The following is a 21,347-nucleotide window of genomic DNA, read 5'->3' on the forward strand; positions in this document are numbered from 1 at the left end:
ACCCAAACAAATATTTTCACACTGATGTTTACAGCAGCATTATTTACAATTACCAAAGATGGAAACAACCCAAGTGTTCATCAACTGATGAATGGATAAACAAATTGCGGTACATACATACTATGGAATATTATTCAGTTGTAAGAAGGAATGAAGTCCTGAAGCACGTAACAAATTGGTTCAATCTTCAAGATATTATATTGAGTGAAAGTAATCAGACACAAAAGACAAATGATATGGTCTCACTTACATGAACTAAATATAATGAGCAAACTCATGGAGTTTCTATCTAGAATACAGTTTACCAGAAGATAGAATAAGGATAGAGAATGGGGAGTTGATACTTAATTTGTGCAGAATATTTTAACAAGGTTGACTGTCAATGTTTGGAACTGGACAGAGGTGATGGAAGCATATTATCGTGTGTGTAAATTACAGTACTGAATCGTGTGTATGACTGCTGTCGAAAGAGATTGCTTAGGGTCATGTATATCACTAGAAGGAAAGTTATATACTAAAACAGGGGAATCTATAACAGTGAACCCTGTGGCAGATGATGAAGGAGGTTAATAGCAATATAGCAATGTTCTTCCATGAATTTGAACAAATGCATATCACAACTATTAACACTACAAGGTGTTAATAACAGAGTGGTAAAAGGGTAAAAAATACACCTGACAGAAACTGTGGACTACAGTCAACAGTAATATCTTAATGCTCTCCCATCAGTTGTAACAAAGGTATCCACACTGATGCCAAGGGTCAATAACAGGGGTGTACAAGGGACATGAAGCTTTTCTTTTTGGAGCTACGCAAATATTCTAAGATTTATTGTGGCGATGACAGCACAGTTCTGTGATTATACTGAGAGCCACTGATTGTACAATTTGGATGGATGGTATGGTGAATGAATAAAATGGTTTGTTTTTTTAGAGTGGTTACTAAAACATCATCTGAAAAAGTAAAATAAGGAGGGGAAGTAAGGAAGGAGGGAGAAAAGTGGCAGCTGATTTGGAAGGAATTTCCATTCTTGATTTTTAAATCTTTATTTTTCTATACTAAAGAAATAGTAAAATACTTCAGTTAAAAAACAAAAGAAGGAGATTTCCGGGAAGATGGCTCACTAGAGTAGTTCAAGATTAGCCCTGCTCCATGGAAAAGTTAGAGAAGGGACAGGAGGGTGACTGAGGTGGCAATTAGGGAGTGTGGCTGATCAGGGAGAGCCTTCTGCACCACATGCGGCAGCACTGGTTGCAGAGGCCAAGGGACTGAGCGGCAGAAAGCTGGAGCCTGGCATGGAGGCGCAGAGTCCCAGAGCCCGTGGGAGTACACAGATGTGAACACGGACTAGGAAGTAAGCCAGCCATGTTTCTTGGGCATGCTACCCTCACCAGCACAGCCTCGTGACCAGCAACTCATCCCATACCCCATGCACCTGAACCCCATCACCCGCTTCCACTCTCTGTGCTCCAGGCACCCCCACCCCACCACTCCCCAGTGCACATACCTGTCCCACATCCCCACCCCAAATGCAGCCCAACTACCTTCCTGCACACCTCCTGAGCACTACCTCCCTCTCCCTGTTCCCTGCAGGCTACTGCCAGCACATAAAAGTTGCGGGCACTAAACTCCATACCTACGCTACTCCTGTTCTCCCTTCCCCGCCCATAGTGTCACACAGCCTCACTCCCCCTCCCTGAGGTCAGTGCATCTGTTTGTGGGCCTCCCAGGCCCAAGCATGCACATGGGCACCCAATCACATCATTTAGCTCTGGGAACTGCACTTTACAGCAGTCCTAGAACTGCGCACAGCCCCCAGCCTCACTTCCCAACACTGAGAAAGTGTTGACCTACACAGCTAGGTCACAGCTGCCTCCAATCCATGAAGGCATAAGGCCTACCTGCTGCCACAGCTCTACGCATGCACGTAAAGGGTCCCGTGCCTTAGACCAGTGTACACCAGGGTTATGCCCCCCAGACCGGGGCACCTGCACAGCTATATCCTCCATGGCCGCTGGGTGTCCACGTTCACAAGCATCAGCATAATATCCCTAACCTGTACCTATACCTGCCCTGAAACAAATTACTGCACTGAGTGCCCCACCCCGTGCCCTACTCCCTGCTGTACAACCATCCTGCAAACACAAGGCCTTAGACTACTGAAAGAAATCAACTCCCAAAAAAACTGATTCCCAAAAAACTGATTCCCAAAAAGTAAAGATATTTACATGCCACAAAGACAGCAGAAGATCACTAAGCATACCACAATACACAGATAAAGCCCTGCCTAATGATCAAATTAAAACACCAGAGTTAACACAGACGTTGGAACAACTAATCAAACATGTTCATAAAACTCTGCTTAAAAAAATAAGTGCATAGCAAATGACATAAAGGAGATCAAGAAGACAGCAGAAGAGCACAAAGAGGAATTTGAAAGATTAAACAGAAAAATAGCAGAAATCATAGAGATTAGAGACTCTGTTGACCGAATAAAAAACATACTAGAGGCAACACAACACCAGATTTGAAGAGACAGAAGAAAGAATTAGTGGTATAGAAGGCAGGATAACTGACTTCAAAGACTCAAAACAACAAATGGCAAGAAAGATGGAAAAATTTGAATTGGATCTCAGGGAAATGATAGACAAAACAAAGCACACAAATATAAGAATCACTGGTGTCCCAGAAGAAGAGAGGAGTAAACAGCTAGGAAGAGTAGTTGAGGATATTGGGGGAAATTTCCCAACCCTCATAAAGGACATAAATATACAAGTCAAAGAAGCCGAACAACTTCAAACAGAATAAATTCAAATAGGCCTTCCCCAAGGCACATACTAATCAGTCTGTTAAACGTTGAACAGAAACAGAAAATCCTGAAAGCAGCAAGAGAAAAACAATCTACTACATACAAGAAAAACCAAATAAGACTGGATTGAGACTACTCAACTAGCACCCTGGAGGTGAGAAGGCAGTGGTATGATATATTCAAGATCCTGAAAGAGAAAGACTTCCAGACAAGAATTCTGTACCCAGCCAAATAGTCCTTCAAAATAGAAGGCGAGATTAAAGGTTTCACAGACAAAGAAGTCCTGAAAGAATCTGTCAACAAGAGACTAGCCCTACAAGATATATTAAAAGGAGTTCTGCTGGCTGGAAAAAAAAAAAAAGGCAGTAGAGGGAGGTCTGGAGAAGGGCACAGAATTGAAGAGTATCACTTAAGGGTAATTTAAATAATGCAAAGAGAAAGAGGGAAAGGAATATATAGAACTGATAAATAAAAAGATAAGACGGTGGAATAAAGAAATGCCTTTTCAGTAATAACTTTGAATGTTATGGACTAAACTTAGCAATTAAAAGATAAAGATTGGCAATATAGATTAAGAAACATAACCCAGCTATATGCTGCTTGCGAGAGACTCATCTTAGATACAAGGATACAAACAGATTGCAAGTGAAAGGATGCAAAAAAGATTTTCCATGCAAGTTGTAACCAAAAGAAACCAGGAGTAGTTATACTAATACTGGCACAGGGGAATTTTATCAAACATTCCAGAAAGAACTAACACCAATCCTGCTCCAACTTTTCCAAAAAATTGAGAGAAAAGGAACTCTACCTAACTCGTTTTATGAAGCTAATATCATTTTAATATCAAAACTGGGTAAAGATACTATAAGAAAGGAAAACTACAGGCGAATCTCCCTAATGAACATAGATGCAAAAATTCTCAATAAAATATTAGTAAATGGAATCCAACAAATCAGACAAAGGTTTGATTTCCTGTATATACAAAGAAATCATATAACTCAACAACAAAAGAACAACCCAATTATAAAATGGGCTAAAGATATGAATAGGCATTTTTCTGAAGAGCAAATATAAATGGCTCAAGAGCACATAAAGAGATGCTAATTTTTACTGGCTATAAGGGAAATGCAGATCAAGACTACCATGAGATAACTACCTCACATTCATAAGAATGGCTGCTATTAAACAAACAAGAAACTATAAATGTTGGACAGGATGTGGAGAAACTGGGACACTTATGCACTGCTGGTGGGAATGTATAATGGTACAGCCACTATGGAAAACTGTTTGGCAGTTCCTTAGGAAAGTAAATATCGAGTTGCCCTATGACGCAGCAATGGCACTACTTGGTATATACCCAGAAGAGATGAAAGCAAGAACACAGACATTTGCACACCAATGTTCATAGCAGCATTATTCACAATCGCCAAAAGATGGAAACAAACCAAATGCCCATCAACAGAGGACTGGATCAACAAAATGTGGTATATACATACAATGGAATATTATGCAGCAGTAAAACAAAATGATGTCCTGAAGCACATGACAAGATGGATGAGCCTTGAAGACATAATGCTGAGTGAAGTTAACCAGACACAAAAGGATAGATACTATATGAGTCCACCTTTATGACCAGCATAAAGGTATAATCAGAGGCTTATAATACAGAAGATAAGGGACTCAGAGATATATAGAAGCTAGAAATTGGTGAACTGTTAGCTAATGAGGTTGAATTCCAATGTAAGGGAATAAATAGGATGCTCCTTTTATCCAGGTATGGACAGATGAGTAAAAAAATACGGATAAAAAATAAACAAAAAAATAAACAAATAATGGTGGGACAAAAGTTAAAATAAATGGGTAGATGGAAATACTAGTGGTCAATGAGAGGAAGGGGTAAAGAATATGGTATGTATGAGTTTTTCTTTTCTCTTTCTTTTTCTGGAGTGATGCAAATGTTAAAAAAAAAATTATGGGAGGGCCACGGTGGCTCAGCACACAAGAATGCTTGCCTGCCATGCCAGAGGACCCGGGTTCGATTCCCGGTGCCTGCCCATGTGAAAAAAAAAAAAAAATTATGGTGATGAATATACAACTATGTGATGATACTGTGTCTATACACCATGTATGAGAGTTTGTAGGTTAAGAATGTTTGTGTTAAGTTTTATCAATAAAAATATTTTTTTAAAAAATTCTACCTTAGAGGTAACGTCAACTTAAGCCTAACATATGCTCTTACTTTTTCCATTAAAATAATGTTTAAAGGCCTTTACTCCTTTTAATAGTTACCTTTGGTGAGCGGCTTTTTTTAATCGTCTCTTGATTTCTTTGGAGTTTTTCAATCAAGGGGATGGCAAAAGAAAATGTCTTTCCTGTTCCTGTCCGTGCTTGAGCAATTAAATCTTTTCCTTCATATACAGGATCAAAGGTCTTAACTTGAATAGGAAAGAGATATGTCACCCCTCGACCTATAAAATGAAATGTTATTAAAATACTTCTTTAAGACTAGCATTAGGGAAAAATATACATTCATTTGAGAATGACAATACTAATTTCTTGATGCCTGCCTAAAGATATACCACCTCATGACATTCATAGTTACTCATGCCCTAAAGAGGAATTATAAACAACTTGGTCTGACCTTTTGCCAAATATATATAATTCTTCAAGGTTAAAGCAGGTCAGATTATTGACAAACATGTGAAGATAACTCCAATTAAAGATAAAGTACTTCACTATAAAAATTCTCCTTTTAGTTTGGAAAGGCATAAAAGTTTATAAAATCTAGTTGTGGATTTTCAGTTCAACATCTATCAAAATTCTTAGTACCTTTCAGAAGTTTTATAGTTTCTTCAGAAATAGGAAAATTGGAGAAGGCTCCTTCTTTCTGTTCACGGGTTAGGATCTGTCAAAATGAAATCAAAGTTCTAAATAATATAATCATATTCAACCAGGTATTTAGGATCTTTTACTCATTTATCATTTTTAATTTTACTAACTTAAGAAACTAACTAAATTAGTTATTTAGTTCCTGCAAAAGATGTTAAGATTAATTTACAAGATAAATTTGTGGCAAATTCCTTTAGTTTCAAAAGTATTCCTTTAAATAGCAACCTTACTTAATATATCTTCCCAAAATGCACTTTAAAATGTTTAATTCCCACATAACTCTACATAGAAATGCATCTGCTACATGAATCAAAATATACTTCCATTTGACCAAGATATCACAAAAAATCTATTTAATAATCTGAATCAACCTCAGAGATATATACAATGATTATGAGGATTAATACAAGCCTATAAATCAAGCCCAAAAGACACAATATGTGGAAAGTAAACTTTTCCCAAAAATAAAAGTTAAAAAGTTGTTCTATGGCATTAACAAGCATTGTAAGATCACTAATAAAGAAGTTTTTATAAGCTTGAAGATTTCCCATGACATTATAATTTAACGGCTATTAAAAACTCTGTGTACTAGTCAGTGTGTATATAGAACAAAGACAGCATATCACCTTAAGCTTTATTTTTCTTGTGTTTAAAGAAAGTAGACCCAGAATCACACACAAAAGCATTTTGCAAACTGGGAACTATATAAAAGACATAATATCACAATTCAGTTTGTAAGCCATTTAAACAGCCTCAATGCTGCTATCTTTTTAAGATTAAAATAAAACTTTTCTTTTTTATTACAAAAGTAAAACATTTTCATTTTGGAAATTCTAGAAACCACAGAAAAAGAGAAAAAAATGTTTTATTTGATCTATAATCTAGTCATCTAAAACCATATTTAAAACATATAATCTTCCAATCTTCGCTCTATGCACGTATAAATTTTTTAAAATAAAATTGAGATCATACTACATATACTGTTTAATGTTTTTCTCATTTAACAAAGCACACAGAATATCTGTCTAACCTTCTTCTATACACTTCAGAATAACAGCTGTATCCTATTACATGCATATGTGTATTTTATTAAACCAATTGCCTATTACCAAACATTTAGAATGTTTTTAATTTTTTACTATTACCACAATGTAACTGTGATAAGAATACTTATTCAGACATCTTTGCATTTGTCACGATTATTTCCTTTGGATAAATTCCTAGTAGAATTCCTGAACCCTAACATAATCTAAACAAAATAATAGTTAAAATGCACAGCACTACAGCTGTCAAAATCCCAACAGAGCAAAAACCAATGTGCACATAAACAGCAAAGACTATAGGGTTTAATTATTTAGTTCAACTTACTAACATACGTTTCCTAACAGCAAATTCACAAATACAAAAGAACTATACTGAAAGGCAAGGACTCAACATCTTTTCCCAAACATCCCCAAAGATTACATTAAATTAAGCTCAAATATATTTAAATTATCAGCAACTATCAGACACAAAGAATATAAGGAATTATTAATGATCAAAAATTATCAAGAATGTAAGTTATTTCTTTCTGAAGACCTGAGTGATTTACTGAAAATGTATAACACCTAGATAAATCTATAAACTCTGCTGGAGGAAAACTGTAAAAACACTTTTTAACAAATTCTGAAAATCCAAATATTCAGATAGTTCAAATTCAAGAAAATATCTACTCTAACATGTACAGGTAAAAGCAATGAGTCCAGGAATGCAGAATTTATATAAAGCATACAGAGTTTTCTACAGCCCCTACCCCTAAATTAATATCCAGAAGAATAATTTCCTCAGCTTATCTTCACTGTTTCCTTTCTGTTTTAAAAATGCAAACCGCTTTAACCTTAGCGAGTCACGATCAGACCTAAAGATCTACAAATTGCTATTATTACAGAAGAAACAGCAGAAGGCAAAAGTCCAGGGCCTGTATGTACCTTGTTTCAGGAAGTCAGTGTCAATGAGTACTGAAATAATCATAAGAAATGCAAGTAGTTGACCATCAATAAGTAATGAAGAAAAATTGTTTAATACCTCAAGCCTACTGAAAAGGTTTAAATTTGACCATCCATCCCACCCGAAGAAAAAAGCAAAGTAATGAAAGAAACAAAGGACAAATAAAAATGGTTCAGATTTCAGCTATGGTCCAACTAAGTTTATTCTACACTAAGAAGAAAGTATTGCAGAACCAATTTTAACGAACCCCCCAAATTAAATCAGCCTGTATTTCAAGGATCATGTCAAATGTGAAAGAAAAATTATCCATACCTCCTCTAGTTTATTATCACTTGATTTATGGGTGGAACTACCTAACGATGTCAGTCGCTTCGATTTTTTTTCAATTTCGTCAATATCTCCATTTGGTAGATCTTTTCTTTTCGATTTATGAGATTTAGAAAATTCATTTGAAAGTCTATTAAATCCTTCTTCAGTATCACCATTTAGCTTCTCTTTCATTTTAGCTTTTTTGGACTTGGGAACATCCAGGTCTTCTGTAACACCATTTTCTTTTGTTACTGATTTTTCATCTGAGTCATAATGGTGCCTCGATTTCCTTCTATCACTCTGTGGAAAAACAAAGAAACAGTGATAACAGGTTACAAAGTCTCCTTTTAAGATTTAAGAGTAATTGGAGCACGTATCCTCAACCAGTAAAAGTCAATCTACCAGCTATCTTGAAAACCTACCTGGTGAAAATACAGACTAGCTCCTAAAGCCAAGCCCTACGCCTCACCTCTTACTATCTTTCTCATCCCATCTCTCGCATTCTCAAAACTCAGCATCTAGCCCTTCTCTAATCCCATTATCAGATTTAGGAGAAATTAAAATAAATAGCCCCTTCTCAGAAAAAGAATGAGAACCCCAGACTTATAAATTAAAAAACAAATAAAAAGTTCTATCATCTGCAAAAGAAAAATAATTAATATTTTTTGAATACCTACCCAGCAGTGTGTAATGTTTTCGGCTTATTTTTCGTTTAAATCTTCATAACAACCCTATAAGGGAAGTACAGGTCCAATAATCCCTTATCTGAAATTCCGATATCCAAAAGCTCTGAAAACCGAAAGTTTTTTTGTAACTTATTTGGAGGCAAAACCTTACCTGAATTCATTTAATAGCAAAATTTGACCTTAACTAATGCAAGGCTATTTATACTCTGTATTTATCGCACTTAGTCTGAATATCTGTATTTATTATTAAGTTGCCTGATTACAGACTATAGCCCCAAACCCTGCTGGTGCTTTACCTTTTTAAAAAATCCCTCAAATTCTGAATTTCAAAACCCATTTAGCCCCAAAGATTTTGGATAAGGGATAGTGAACCTGTATTACCTTTGCCATTTTGCAGATGAGGAGACAGAAGTTCTTGGAAGTTAAGTAACTTTCCATAGACTCATATGTGGGATTTCCTGCAGGTGGAAGTGCTAGAAATTAAACCTAACCCTGACTGACTGGAAAGCCCATGCTGTTTTCACACCATGCTTCCTCCATGAACTTTGGCACTTAACAAATTAAAGAAAAAACAAAACTATATAACTCATGTAAAATTCAATTGTTATAACTGCATGAAAGAACAAGTACAATAGTAATCCTGGCAATTAATTTCTTTCAATTTAGTTAACAGAGCTTTAAACAAATAATTGACTATTCTGCAACCTTAGTTTTAAAATATCAAAATCACTGTTTGCCACTGTTTTAATATTTGTAGACCAGAAGAAATGATTTTGAAATTTAGCACGTCTTCAGAATTACTTGGTCAAATGTTAATAAACTAGATAGCAGTGACTAGTGATAGCAAAAACTACTACTACAAAAATTTTCACCATGACCTACACAATTTTTCGAGTGCTTTCACATATAATTTTCTCATTCAGAAAATAGGAATTGCTGTGAGGACTGAATACATCTGTGAAACTGCTTTATAAACAGTAGAGCTTTACATTAACATGTTATAGTTGTCACATTATTTGAACTTTAGTTAACTGGACTAACCGCACATGTCCCCAAACCAATAGGTTCTAACGAAAAACAATATTATTTATAGAGTCAGCCTTGAGGTTTGAATTGCTCCTGGGCCCTGCACTTCAGGGAGAAGATGAAGCAAGGGAAAGTGGAGACCTCTAGGTCCAAGCCCAGCAATATCTCAAGGTGATAAAACGCATTGCTTCACATCAGACCCAGGGTGCTTGACAATTTTTATTCCCTTGGTTTCCTTGACACACTATATTACCTGCTTATCATCCTATCTCTATCACATCTTCAATGGTTTCTCTCCCTCCACCTTTTGTGGATACTCCTTAAATCTCTGTCCTCTATGTACAATTTTACATCATTTTCATGGCCCCAACGTACATTTCCAGGCTTCCTTCCTCACTTGTATTCCAGGTCTGAGAACCTATGGACCAGGTCCATATCTCAACATAAGCACAACCAAAGTTATTTCCATCACAGTATCAGACCTCTATCCTTATGTTCTATTTCTATTTCTACTCCAAAGTGTTTCTAAATTTTTAGTCATCTTTTATAATCAAGGACCAATTAAGTATTTCTGGAGAATCTACAACGAAAATGCCACCAACTTGTAAGATATATTGAAGTATAAGGACAGACAAAGATGTGGTGAATCTCCATTTATATTTGGGAAAGATACACACAGGAAAAAATAAGTTAGCTTTACATAAAAGCACACAGTGTGGGCAATGGTAGTGCGGTGCCAGAGTTCTCACCTGCCAGGCGGGAGACCCAGATTCAATTCCTGGTGCCTGACCATGCAAAAAAAAAAAAAAAAAAGCATATAGTGCCAAATGAACGTTAAAGACAGGCAGTGGAATAGGACTTCAAAGGGAAATGAGATTACTGTACACTGGGGTGGTTTGAAAAGACTTCAACTAGACCATGAAAGATGGACAGGATTTGAACACGAAAGGAAAGACAAGTATTTCAGGAGGAGCCAAAAAAAAAAAAAAAAAATAGCTGCTTAGTTGGAATGGCAAGTTTACCTTGGAGATAAAGTCAGAGGGATAGGTTAGCCTCTCTGAGGCTATAAAGAATAAGTCTCATTCTTCTGCCAAATGGCAGCCTTTCAATATTTGGGATCTACTTCTTTACCCTCTGGTCAGTTTTCTTTTCTGCCGGTCAACTGTCTCCCCCCAAAATGTCATCTGTGCATTTTCTCAGCACCTTATGATACGCTACTTGTTTCTAGGTTGTTCTTTTGTCTCTATAACTCCTCTATAGGATCCTTGAAAGCAGGGGTCATTTATCATCCTATTTAGATTCCTTGGTGCCATCAAACAACTTGGCACAAATTTGGCTCAATAAATATTTGTGGATTGAATGAACATACAGTGTTACTAACAATTCAACCCACACACTCTCCATCACAGCCAAATCCTGGCAATGCTAGCTATGACACTTTTCCTTAAGCCTCTACATAGGAAATATCGAGGTCAGTAAACCTTAGATTGCTTTTCCCTAAAACTCACGCACACAGGACAGGGTGACCGAGAAGCAACATATATTCAAATCTTCTAGGATTGCCAATGAGAACCAAATGACAGGTCTCGCTGCTTTAAAAAGACGAAAGGATGGATTCCGCCGCGATGGCAGCCTGAGTGTGCCCACCTCGTAGGAAAGACTCAAGCGCCAACAACAAGGGCTGAGGGGGCGCGGGAGACCCAGCCAAAACCCAGAATCACCCTTCTCCAGGTCAGAGGTGTGGAGGTGCAAATAGTTCCTGAGCGACCTCAGGGGGGTGAGGACGGTGTCAGAGGTGGCCCTCAAATGCTCTGATTCTGACGAATCAAATGGTCTGATTCCGACAGGGCATCAGGGAAAGCTTCCCTCCCCACCCTAGTCCGCGCAGCCCATAGGAAGGGGCGGCCCAGCCTCAGCGCACCTTTCTCCTTTCCTTCCTCTGGCTCCCGGACTCCTCCAAGGGTGCCTCCAGCTCCATAATGTCCCCCCAGAGGAGTTTCCCAGGCATCACTCGCCGCCGCTGCCGCCGCCACCTCCCACTAAGCAAGGTGGCCACAACCACCCACGGGCAGCGACAGGGAGAAAGGAAGTGGGAGTGAGGCGGCCGCCGGCTAGGGCCGTGCGTCACTTCCGGGACACGCACAGTACCGCGGGGTGTGAGAGAGGTGGGGGTTGGAGAATAATCCCGGATACTGTAGGTTTAAACTCCTTCCTTGAGCCTTGGCTTCCCAGCCAATAGGTGTGAGAGATCTCTACCGGCCCACCCTTGTTCTGAAATGATTGGTCTCTATAGTAAAACCCTGGCCAATCTTCATAAAGGACGCGCGCAAGATTAGCATATGACTCAGTTTCCTTCTCCCACTCTCCCTTGCTACCAACATTTCTACTCCGTCCAGGGAGACGCTTTGGGCTTCCCAGCATGCACTGCTGGAGACCCCTCAACGGCGGTGGAGAGGGCTCCGTCTGCGCGGTGGGCTGGCACGTTTGCAGGTCCGATCCGGGATAGCGGGAAGCGCCACGCGCCACCCCTCCAGTCGCCACCGGAAGCTGCAGGCCTTGGTCCCGCCCAGTGCGGGGACAGGCGTTAACGTCTAACGGTTCGCGTGTGGCTAGCAGCCGTCATTCGTGGGAAGGGGGTTGTCGCTGCTGGAGCGGGCCAGATAGGCTCGAGGAGGTGACCCAGGCCAGACAACTTTCCCTGAAGAATTAGGTCTTGATCATATAAAGTTGGTCCTTCGTTCATTCTAGGTACTGGTCACAATTCTCCATTTGACGTACTAGGAAACTAAATCGAGAAAGGATTTACTTGTCTGAAGTTGCATAATTAGAGGCACAGTCAGGACTAGTCAACTCAGCTCCTGAATCCGAGATTAGTGCTTTCGCTGCCACACCAACCTGAAAGCTTTCAGTCTCCCAAAGTTTTGGGATAAGGTTCTCCCGTGAAACATAGAATGAGCAGGAAAAACCTCAAGAAACGGTTTCAGCTAGAGAGAAAACAAGCCTAAATGTTTTCTTCATATTATACATTTGGCCCTGAATTAACCTACACAACTGGAAAACTTGACAATGCAGTTACTTCCTCAACCTGCACCCTCTCTTAAATCAATAGTGTTAGCTTAGTTGGCTTTCTTTTCATAGCCCCTTATCTCTTCATGATTTCTTCAACCTGCCTTCTACCGAGTGATAAACAAGAAATCAAACTGAAACCAAATTGAGGAGCACTCGAATCAATCGTTTCACAATGTGTTGCCTCATGGCTTGGGTGTCGAATTTGTGTCTTAGCAAAATTACAAATTGCTACATGTCATGGAGTTTGGGGATTAGCCCTGAATAGCTGAAGCCAAAAGCTTTGAGTCTGTGAATGCCACAGCCTTCTACATAATTATAAATTAGCCTAAAGTCACATGGATTTATCTAAATGTAACCTTATGGATTCAATACACAATCCAATTGAACACAAGGAGTGCTCAGCTAATGATAGTGGCAAAAGTAATGCATCACTCACCAAATTGTAAGAATAGTTATGCACTTCTAGATGTTTTTTTTTCTAAATCCTTTTCTCCCACCCCTTTGCACTTACCGCAATCCTACCACCCTAAATTCTTCGTAGCTTTTAAGAACACAGAGTAGTGGACTAATAAGGTCACACAATATAAAACTGGGATAACTGTGTTAACATGTTAATGCTGAAGATGAAATGAGGTGAAGTGATTCACTTTTATCTTTGAAAGGTCATACAGCAGAACTGGTAAAAGAAAATATACTATTATTTTTCAGAATAACCTGTGATTTGGAACACTCTGTAAATGCAGCGGTTCCAAATCTTTTCATTACTAACGGTTCTTTGCATTCTTTTCCTCATGGATCCCACATTTTAAGACCTTTTGTCTAATTGCATTTAGCAATAAATTCATTGTCATTTTTTTCTAATCTGTGAATAAGATACAATGTTACTGAGCTGATAACTTCAGACATTGGCAAAGAACTTGATGTTTTAGTTAGCAAGATGTGCAAGGGTGCATGGGTGGTTCAGCATTAGAATGCCCGCCTGCCATGTGGGAGATCCAGGTTTGATTCCTGACCCATGCTCCTAAAAATAATAATAATGATATAACCTCAAAGGAAATACACAATTTCCCATTCAAATTTCTGAAATACTGAAAAAAGCTTTAAGACCTAAATTTGCTGAGCCAAACCCCTGGCTCTTTATGCCAGGTGAAAGCACCAAGTGTGTGTAAATTAAACCAAGTTATAAATAACTTGACCAAGGATTGGCTTAGCTGAAAAAATTAGGGTACTTTACTATACATATGCATATACATATGGGAAAATTTTGGAATAGGGAAGAGGGAAAGGGGGAGCATGAATAAAATGCACAGGTAATCCATAGTGTAATCACAGTAGAGCATCACTTTCCAAATATTTCACCAGAGTCACTGACAATAGTCGGGGTGCCTCATCTGTTTTCTTCTATTCCAAGGTTCTATAAAGACTGCCCTGCCTTTAGTCTGAGCTTATTAAACAGTATGTTCTAGTTTGCTAGCTGCCGGAATGCAATATACTAGAAACAGAATGTTTTTTAAAAAGGGGAATTTAATAAGTTGCTAGTTTACAGTTCTAAGGCTGAGAAATGTCCCAATTATAACAAGTCTAGAGAAATGTCCAATCAAAGGCATCCAGGGAAAGATACCTTGGTTCAAGAAGGCCAATGAAGTTCACGGTTTCTTCCTCAAGTGCAAGGGCACATGGCGAACATAGAGTTTCTCTCTCAGCTGGAAGGGCACATGGCGAACATAGAGTTTCTCTCTCAGTTGGAAGGGCACATGGCAAACACGGCATCATCTGTTAGCTTTCTCTCCTGGCTTCCTGTTTCATGAAGCTCCCCGGGAGGCATTTTCCTTCATCTCCAAAGTCTGCTGGCTGGTAGGACTCTGCTTCTGGTGACTATGTCCTTCTGCTCTCTCAAAAATCTCTCATTCTCCAAAATGTTTCTCTTTTATAGGACTCCAGAAACTAATCAAAACCCACCCAAATGAGTGGAGACATGTCATCATCTAATCCAGTTTAACAACCACTCTTGATTAGGTTACATCTCCAGGGAGATGATCTAATTACATACAGTATTGAATAGGGGTTATTCTGCCTTTACGAAATGGGATTTTGATTAAAATATGGCTTTTCTAAGGGACATACATCCTTTCAAACCAGCACACCCTGTGACCTTTAAGATACAAAAACAAGATTACTACTAAACTTGCCCCTCTTTGGTAATTTTTAAAACTACAAAGATTTTAATTTTCACTCCACAGTCAGAAAGTAGAAGGTAAAAAGAGTCATCAGATACAGCATTTTGCATCTGTATGTCAATCTTAATGTGACAAGAAGAATTGAACCATCATTTTAAAATGCTGTGAGATGGGAATGGTTTAAGGGAAAGTTATGAACTTATCAAAAAGGTATTGCGAGACAGAACGAATGTTGAGAGAGTTAAAGGAAAAGCAGGAATGGGAGGGAAGAGCTTGTTTTTGTCATTGCTAGCCATATTAACTTGGCTAACAATTCTAAAACCATTCTGTTTGTAAAGTAGGGACAATAATGCCCCTCCCCTGTCAATAGTAGAGGAAAATTGAGAGGATCAGCTGATAAAACAGGGCTACTAAGATGTATTTACATTTCCACCTTTTGCTGGAGGGTTTGACAGAATTGAAAAGGAGGGTAGGAGAGACAGCTCTGAACACTTTTGGCACATTTATGCGTGTATACTTATGTATCTAGCTTCTAATTCAAATAATTTGGAACAGTGTTTTTAAATGTTTAACCTTTCGTAAGAGATCTGTTTCTTTTAGTCAATTACTTAGTAGATATTCTGAATCAGGTTTAGGGGCATGTTTTTGGAGTCATATTAGTAACCCCAGAAGAGGGCACCATTACCCAAGAAATGTTTGTAAGTTGCACTAGCTAGAGGGTTTCAAACGGGAGAAAGATCTGTAAACAAAGTAGTCACCATGAGTTTGTCTTTGAAACCCATTTCTGTTTCATAACTCTTCCCCACTTCCCTCAAGCTGTTTTCCCTATTCTACAAAAGCCTTTTAACTATTTAAAATGGGATCTGTAAATGCAGCAGTTCCAAATCTTTTCATTACTAAGGGTTCTTTGCATTCTTTTCCTCATGGATCCCACATTTTAAGACCTTTTGTCTAATTGCATTTAGCAATAAATTCATTGTCATTTTTTTCTAATCTGTGAATAAGATACAATGTTACTGAGCTGATAACTCCAGACATTGGCAAAGAACTTGATGTTTTAGTTAGCAAGTTGTACAAGGGTGCATGGGTGGTTCAGCATTAGAATGCCCACCTGCCATGTGGGAGATCCAGGTTTGATTCCTGACCCATGCTCCTAAAAATAATAATAATGATATAACCTCAAAGGAAATACACAATTTCCCATTCAAATTTCTGAAATACTGAAAAAAGCTTTCAGAACCTGGTTATTCTCTTAGGATTCTCAGGAGTCTGAGACCTCTGCTGAGAGAGGATTAAAGGGATCACACCTTTTATGACTGTCTATAATAAACCCATGCTTTGCATATTTCACTCCTATTCATAGCATAAGGTATTAACTGAAAACTTGTTAGCTGAAATCATATCTGGATTTTTTTTGAGGAAATTTTCTGTAATCTTTATCCAAAGGACTGAAGCTCTAATGGAGGAATTCCAGATGAACTGATAAAAACAGGAGACCTGTATATTGGGCCATGTATTTACCTATCAGGCACGTTTTGTATATGTATTTATAATGCCTTGGGCACTTTAGATAGGTTATTCCCAAATCTCAAAATAATCCTGTAAGATAAATATCATTATCTCCCTTTTACACATGAGAAAACAGATTCAGAGAAGTTTGGTAACTTGCACCATCACACAACTCCCAAGGAATGAAATAGGATTCAAACCTGTGCGTAACTCCTAAGCTCAGATCATTACACTGCCTCAAGAGAACAGTCTTCTAATTGGAGATAGGCTGCAACAGAGAAGGCTAGAATTACACACACACAAAAATTGATATTGGGGAAAAAATACAAGTCACCGATTTTAAAGAATAATCTCCCAAACAACAATTTAATAACATATATTCCCATCTTTAATACTTGTGTTTTGTAGAAGGGAAGTTTGTTTTCATAATAAGCTTCATTCAATGCATTAAATTAGAGAATGTCATATGCATCCAGTGGCAAAATTAGTTGGATTTCATTGGTACTTAGACGTGGATGGAGCCACAGAAGACTTTGGATAATTTGCTCCACTAAGAAACTTGACCCAGTCCAAAGTTATAGGTGGAACAGAGTTGATGGTGCTCCTTTTTCCAAGGAGAAAGAATAGGTGCTGACACACAGAACTGGAAGCAATACTCAGAAATCTTGCATGAATTCAGTATTTTGCAGGATCCTTGCCAAACTTATAAACACAAAATCTTAGAGCTGTAAATAAGTGTTAAAGTTATCTAATTCAGCCACCTTGTTAAATGAAGTCAGAAATCCCTGTGCAAGTACCCAGCCTGGAGGATCATCAAACTTCTGCTTGAATGGCCTAAATAATGGGTTTGATTGTTTTCCAGAGTTGCCTATTTCATCCCCATGTTGCTTGTCTAAATGGAAGTTCATCTTCGCAATGAGTAAAACCATTCAACTAATTTCTACTCACCATGCGAATTCTAAACTAAAAACAAATCGATGCCACTCCCCCACCCCCACCCTTACCCCAGTCCTTTTTGTGCCAGATGATCCCTCTAGGTACTTTGAGGATTTGGAATGCCTGGCGATCAGGGCTCATTATCTTGGTCCACCACAGTGGGGGATGTGGGGGAAGTGTCAGGTAATCAGGAGTGAGTAGTCCAACACTGCAAAACAGAGCAGTGAGTCAGACCCCCTCCTCTACACTCCCACAGGGCATGTATGAATGCAGTTCTCCACAACTGTGAGCTTCACTCAGACCTGAATTCATTATCAGATGGTGAGATAAGGAAAAAAGCACTCCAATTATGCAATCATCATTGAGATCTAAGGACTATTAAGGTTTTTTCTAAACCCCTTAGAATAAAACATCACCATCAACCATATGTTATCTACTCAATATGCTGAACCAGTCTTGACTGCTCTATGTTCCCCAAATCCAAAAGAACTGATCATTCCATGTTTTGTTAGAAAAAGCCTACCAGAAAAAATTCTGGCAAAGCTATTTAGGTCTCACCATAGTTGGAAATTGATCAAAAGTAGATGAACAGCCATGGTTCTCCAGAAACTAAACTTCTGCCATCTTCCATCTTATCACTAAATCTCTAATTCAGATCCTTCCTTTTACAAGCCATTCTGTAACCACTCTGCTTCCCCATCTCCACCATCTGAGAATATTCCTGACTTCAACTTTCCATGCTGTAAAGTGAGCCTGACATGTGGGGATGAATAAAAGGCATAGAAGAGCCAGATGCCTACTGCAAAAGATCTTTTGGAAATTGTCAGTCTGATGTGGAATGATTTGTTCACATTCACACTAGTCGCAGAGAGGATTCTGGGCAGCAACCATCGGATGGAAGGAATGTTTGTTGCAAAGTACCCAACGGATCTATAGAAACTTTTTCTGATTTAAGAATTCAGTTGCAAAGTATCTATGCAACCCTACAAACCCACTATTTCCTGGATTTTGTGTTGAAATCTGGTACAATCCACCTAGCATTTGATCTCAGTATGGGTACAGAAATAGAATACGGGGCAGTAAATTAGAATTCTAAGTATCTGAGAAACAAAGAATGTCTGAGAATTCAAGTCAAATATGTTTAATTGGAAGAACAACAATGATTAAATGTTTCTTTTTATTGCAAACAACCTATGTATCTTTAAAAATTTGAATACCAAGGAAAAAAAAAAGCTTTAAAATGTCAAAAGAAAGGGAAGAAGCCAGTAACTAGAACAAAATATGTAATGAGGTTAATAGTATATATGCTTTAGAGGATTCATATATTTGGCTGATTAAAGCAAATCTATGGTAATACTGTACATTTAAAAAAAATTGTTTCCTAAAGAAAAATAAGAATTAAACATTTATAACTGGAGTTAGTTGTAGTAAGGAATTGCATGTAAGTGTTTGACGGCTCTTTGCACCTTCAAAGATCTGCTGGAAATTTTGTCTTCTTTTCAGTCCGTCCAAAATGACTGAATGATTAGATGCCAGACTCTGTGTCCTAAAGATATTAAAAATAACAGAATTATTGCCTGCAAAAGGGACCTGGATTTCTAATCAAGGCATTATCATTTCATTTGTTACTTTGAAATCCTACATTTACTTACACTAAAATGCATTTTTCAGATAAGTTAAACTTTAAAGATGGAATGTGCTTCTCTATATTCTAAAGGCTTCACAATTGACAGCTGCTTTCTAAGGAGTTCATATTTTTTAAACAGCATCTGTTCTTAGATACAAAACCTAGTATATTCTAGTAAAAAAACAAAAAGTAAGCTCCCTAAAGAAACTCTTGTATACAACTTAAGGGATCAACTATCTTCCCATATAATTTGTTACTTTTTATCTGAGAAGTCATACAGAAGGAAAAAGAAAAGTAAAATATTTTTCATGTTGACAGTGTTCCTCTCCTTGGAGCTATAACCTGTTTTAGTCCCTCATCTAACAAATCTGCCTTGCTTCAGCCAAGTCATATTACTTTTTGGTTATTTTTGCTTTTGACAATCCACTTTTCCCACCTTGCTGCTCTCTATCACTTTACTACCAAGATATGTCTCCAAAATTTGTCCTCCATAAGTCCTTCCCCTCATGTCCATCACTTTGACTCCACTTCTTTGTGGAGTTTTGTTCACAAACTGGTAGCAGAGAGAAGAATTTATGCTTTGTTCTTTATTTCAACTGATCTATGTTTATTGTTTGTTGGTTTCCTCAATTAAACTAAACTGTAAGCTTCCTGTAGGTAGCAGCAATGTCTTGTTCATCTCTATCCCCCTCATCCTTATGACAATTCTGGCACATGTTATAAATAACAAGACCACATGTTATTTTCCCTCCCTTTTCCTCTAAATGCTTTAATGAGTGTAGTTGTAAGCTATTCAAGAAAACCATATTATAAAGCAATTTAAATAAAATTAAATTTCTCAAGATTATTCAAAATCTTCAGTTGTACATCAAGGAGTAATTCCCCTAAGCTATATCTTTTACTAAAGAGAAAGAAAAGAAACAAGATGCCTTGTTGGTTTATACCATCATTGTTTACTTTTGAAGACAACATATTTTGATTCTCTTTTTAAAAACCCAACATGAATTAAACTATTGTTTCAAGCACAAAAAACTTCTGTTCTCCCAAAGAAATGATAAAAATATATTTAGAGGGCAGGCCACGGTGGCTCAACAAACAGGGCAAGAGTTCTCACCTGGCATGACAGAAACCCGGGTTCAATTCCCGGTGCCTGCCCATGCAAAAAAAAAATATATATATATATATATATTTAGAAAATACAGACTTATAGGAATTTAGCTAAGTAAATAATTAGAGATGCCCACAAATATTTTTATGTAAAAATAATTCCCTGTAGATTGATTTATTATAGAAAAAACTTCAGAACAATTTAAATGTCAAAGGAAGGTCATATAAATGATGGATCCACATAATGGAATACTAAGCAGCCATTAAAAAGAATGAGCGAGATCTATATGTATTGACGCTATAGATATCCATGATAAGTTAGATTAAATATATAGATCTATATATTCAGACTGAAGCATTATAGAGAGAAATATACCAGATGTAAAAGGCTTTAAGAAAATAAGATGATAGAATGGTTACAGCTTTTTTTCAAAAATACTTAGTACTTCTCAAATATTCTTTTTTTTTTAGATCCATGAGTTCACATTGGTACTTTTTAAATTTATTTTTATTTTTTTAAATACCAAATAAACGCAAACATTCCTATTTTGATCATTCCACTCTACATATACAATCATCAAATGTTCTTTTATGACCCATATCATTTTTATAATCTGAACCATGTGATTTAAACAAGTTAGTGTGGAAAATACTAGTAGAAAGTAGTCAAATATTCAAAAATGATTTCTCTAAGGTAGCTATATACTATAATCATGATCTGTGAGATTGTCCAAACTGTGATCATTGTTCTCTATTCTCATGTTAGAAACCTATTCATCCCCATTCTTATTTGTATAGCACAGACTGTACATTATGAGCACAACTGGGAAAAAGGCAGGTGCCGTTTCCAAAACTGATTGCATTTTGCAGTTTCTCAAGTATAATAAATATTCTTGATTCATTCAAGCAGATCAATATGGGTATCCTCATTAAACTGAGGAAACCAATACTGAGAAATTCAGTGGTTTGCACTAAGGCACTCCCCTTCCCAGTCTGTGAAGACCCAAGAATACAAGTAAAAACTTCTCTCAGTTCAGGAAGTGTTTGATTTATAGTAGTTTCTTACCATTTTTAGAAATAATTCAAGATTTAGTAGTAGTAAATCAGTCAAATTTTGTTCCACATTAAAAATGAACTCTATCCTACTACATAAGAGATGCCATTGTAAATATATACAATTTATTCAGTAAAGGCTAGAAGAATTATTTCATTATAAA

General features: G+C 37.5%; 2 protein-coding genes across 5 annotated transcripts in view; both read right to left on the bottom strand.

The window, feature by feature from the left end:
• Positions 1 to 12,215, bottom strand: part of DDX50 (DExD-box helicase 50) — a 73,522-nt gene extending 61,307 nt beyond the window's left edge. The window contains exons 1-5 of one of the 4 annotated variants that reach the window (XM_077125085.1): positions 12,085 to 12,215; positions 8,671 to 8,782; positions 7,997 to 8,293; positions 5,639 to 5,714; positions 5,099 to 5,277 (exon numbers count right to left, since the gene is read on the bottom strand). In XM_077125085.1, the coding sequence (XP_076981200.1) occupies positions 5,099 to 5,277; positions 5,639 to 5,714; positions 7,997 to 8,185 (444 nt within the window). In that variant the 5' untranslated portion in view covers positions 8,186 to 8,293; positions 8,671 to 8,782; positions 12,085 to 12,215. Of the gene's footprint in view, positions 1 to 5,098; positions 5,278 to 5,638; positions 5,715 to 7,996; positions 8,294 to 8,670; positions 8,783 to 11,626; positions 11,845 to 12,084 lie in introns of those variants that run through there. The other 3 variants (XM_077125084.1, XM_077125086.1, XM_077125087.1) reach the window with 3 other exon arrangements.
• Positions 12,216 to 15,970: 3,755 nt separating this feature from the next.
• STOX1 (storkhead box 1) overlaps positions 15,971 to 21,347 on the bottom strand; it is a 59,072-nt gene continuing 53,695 nt past the window's right edge. Inside the window, exon 4 of the mRNA XM_077125082.1 lies at positions 15,971 to 18,942. Within this exon, the coding sequence (XP_076981197.1) occupies positions 18,795 to 18,942 (148 nt within the window). The 3' untranslated portion in view covers positions 15,971 to 18,794. The remainder of the gene's footprint in view (positions 18,943 to 21,347) is intronic.

Source organism: Tamandua tetradactyla, chromosome 13 (assembly GCF_023851605.1).
Source record: "Tamandua tetradactyla isolate mTamTet1 chromosome 13, mTamTet1.pri, whole genome shotgun sequence".
Classification (NCBI taxonomy): domain Eukaryota; kingdom Metazoa; phylum Chordata; class Mammalia; order Pilosa; family Myrmecophagidae; genus Tamandua; species Tamandua tetradactyla.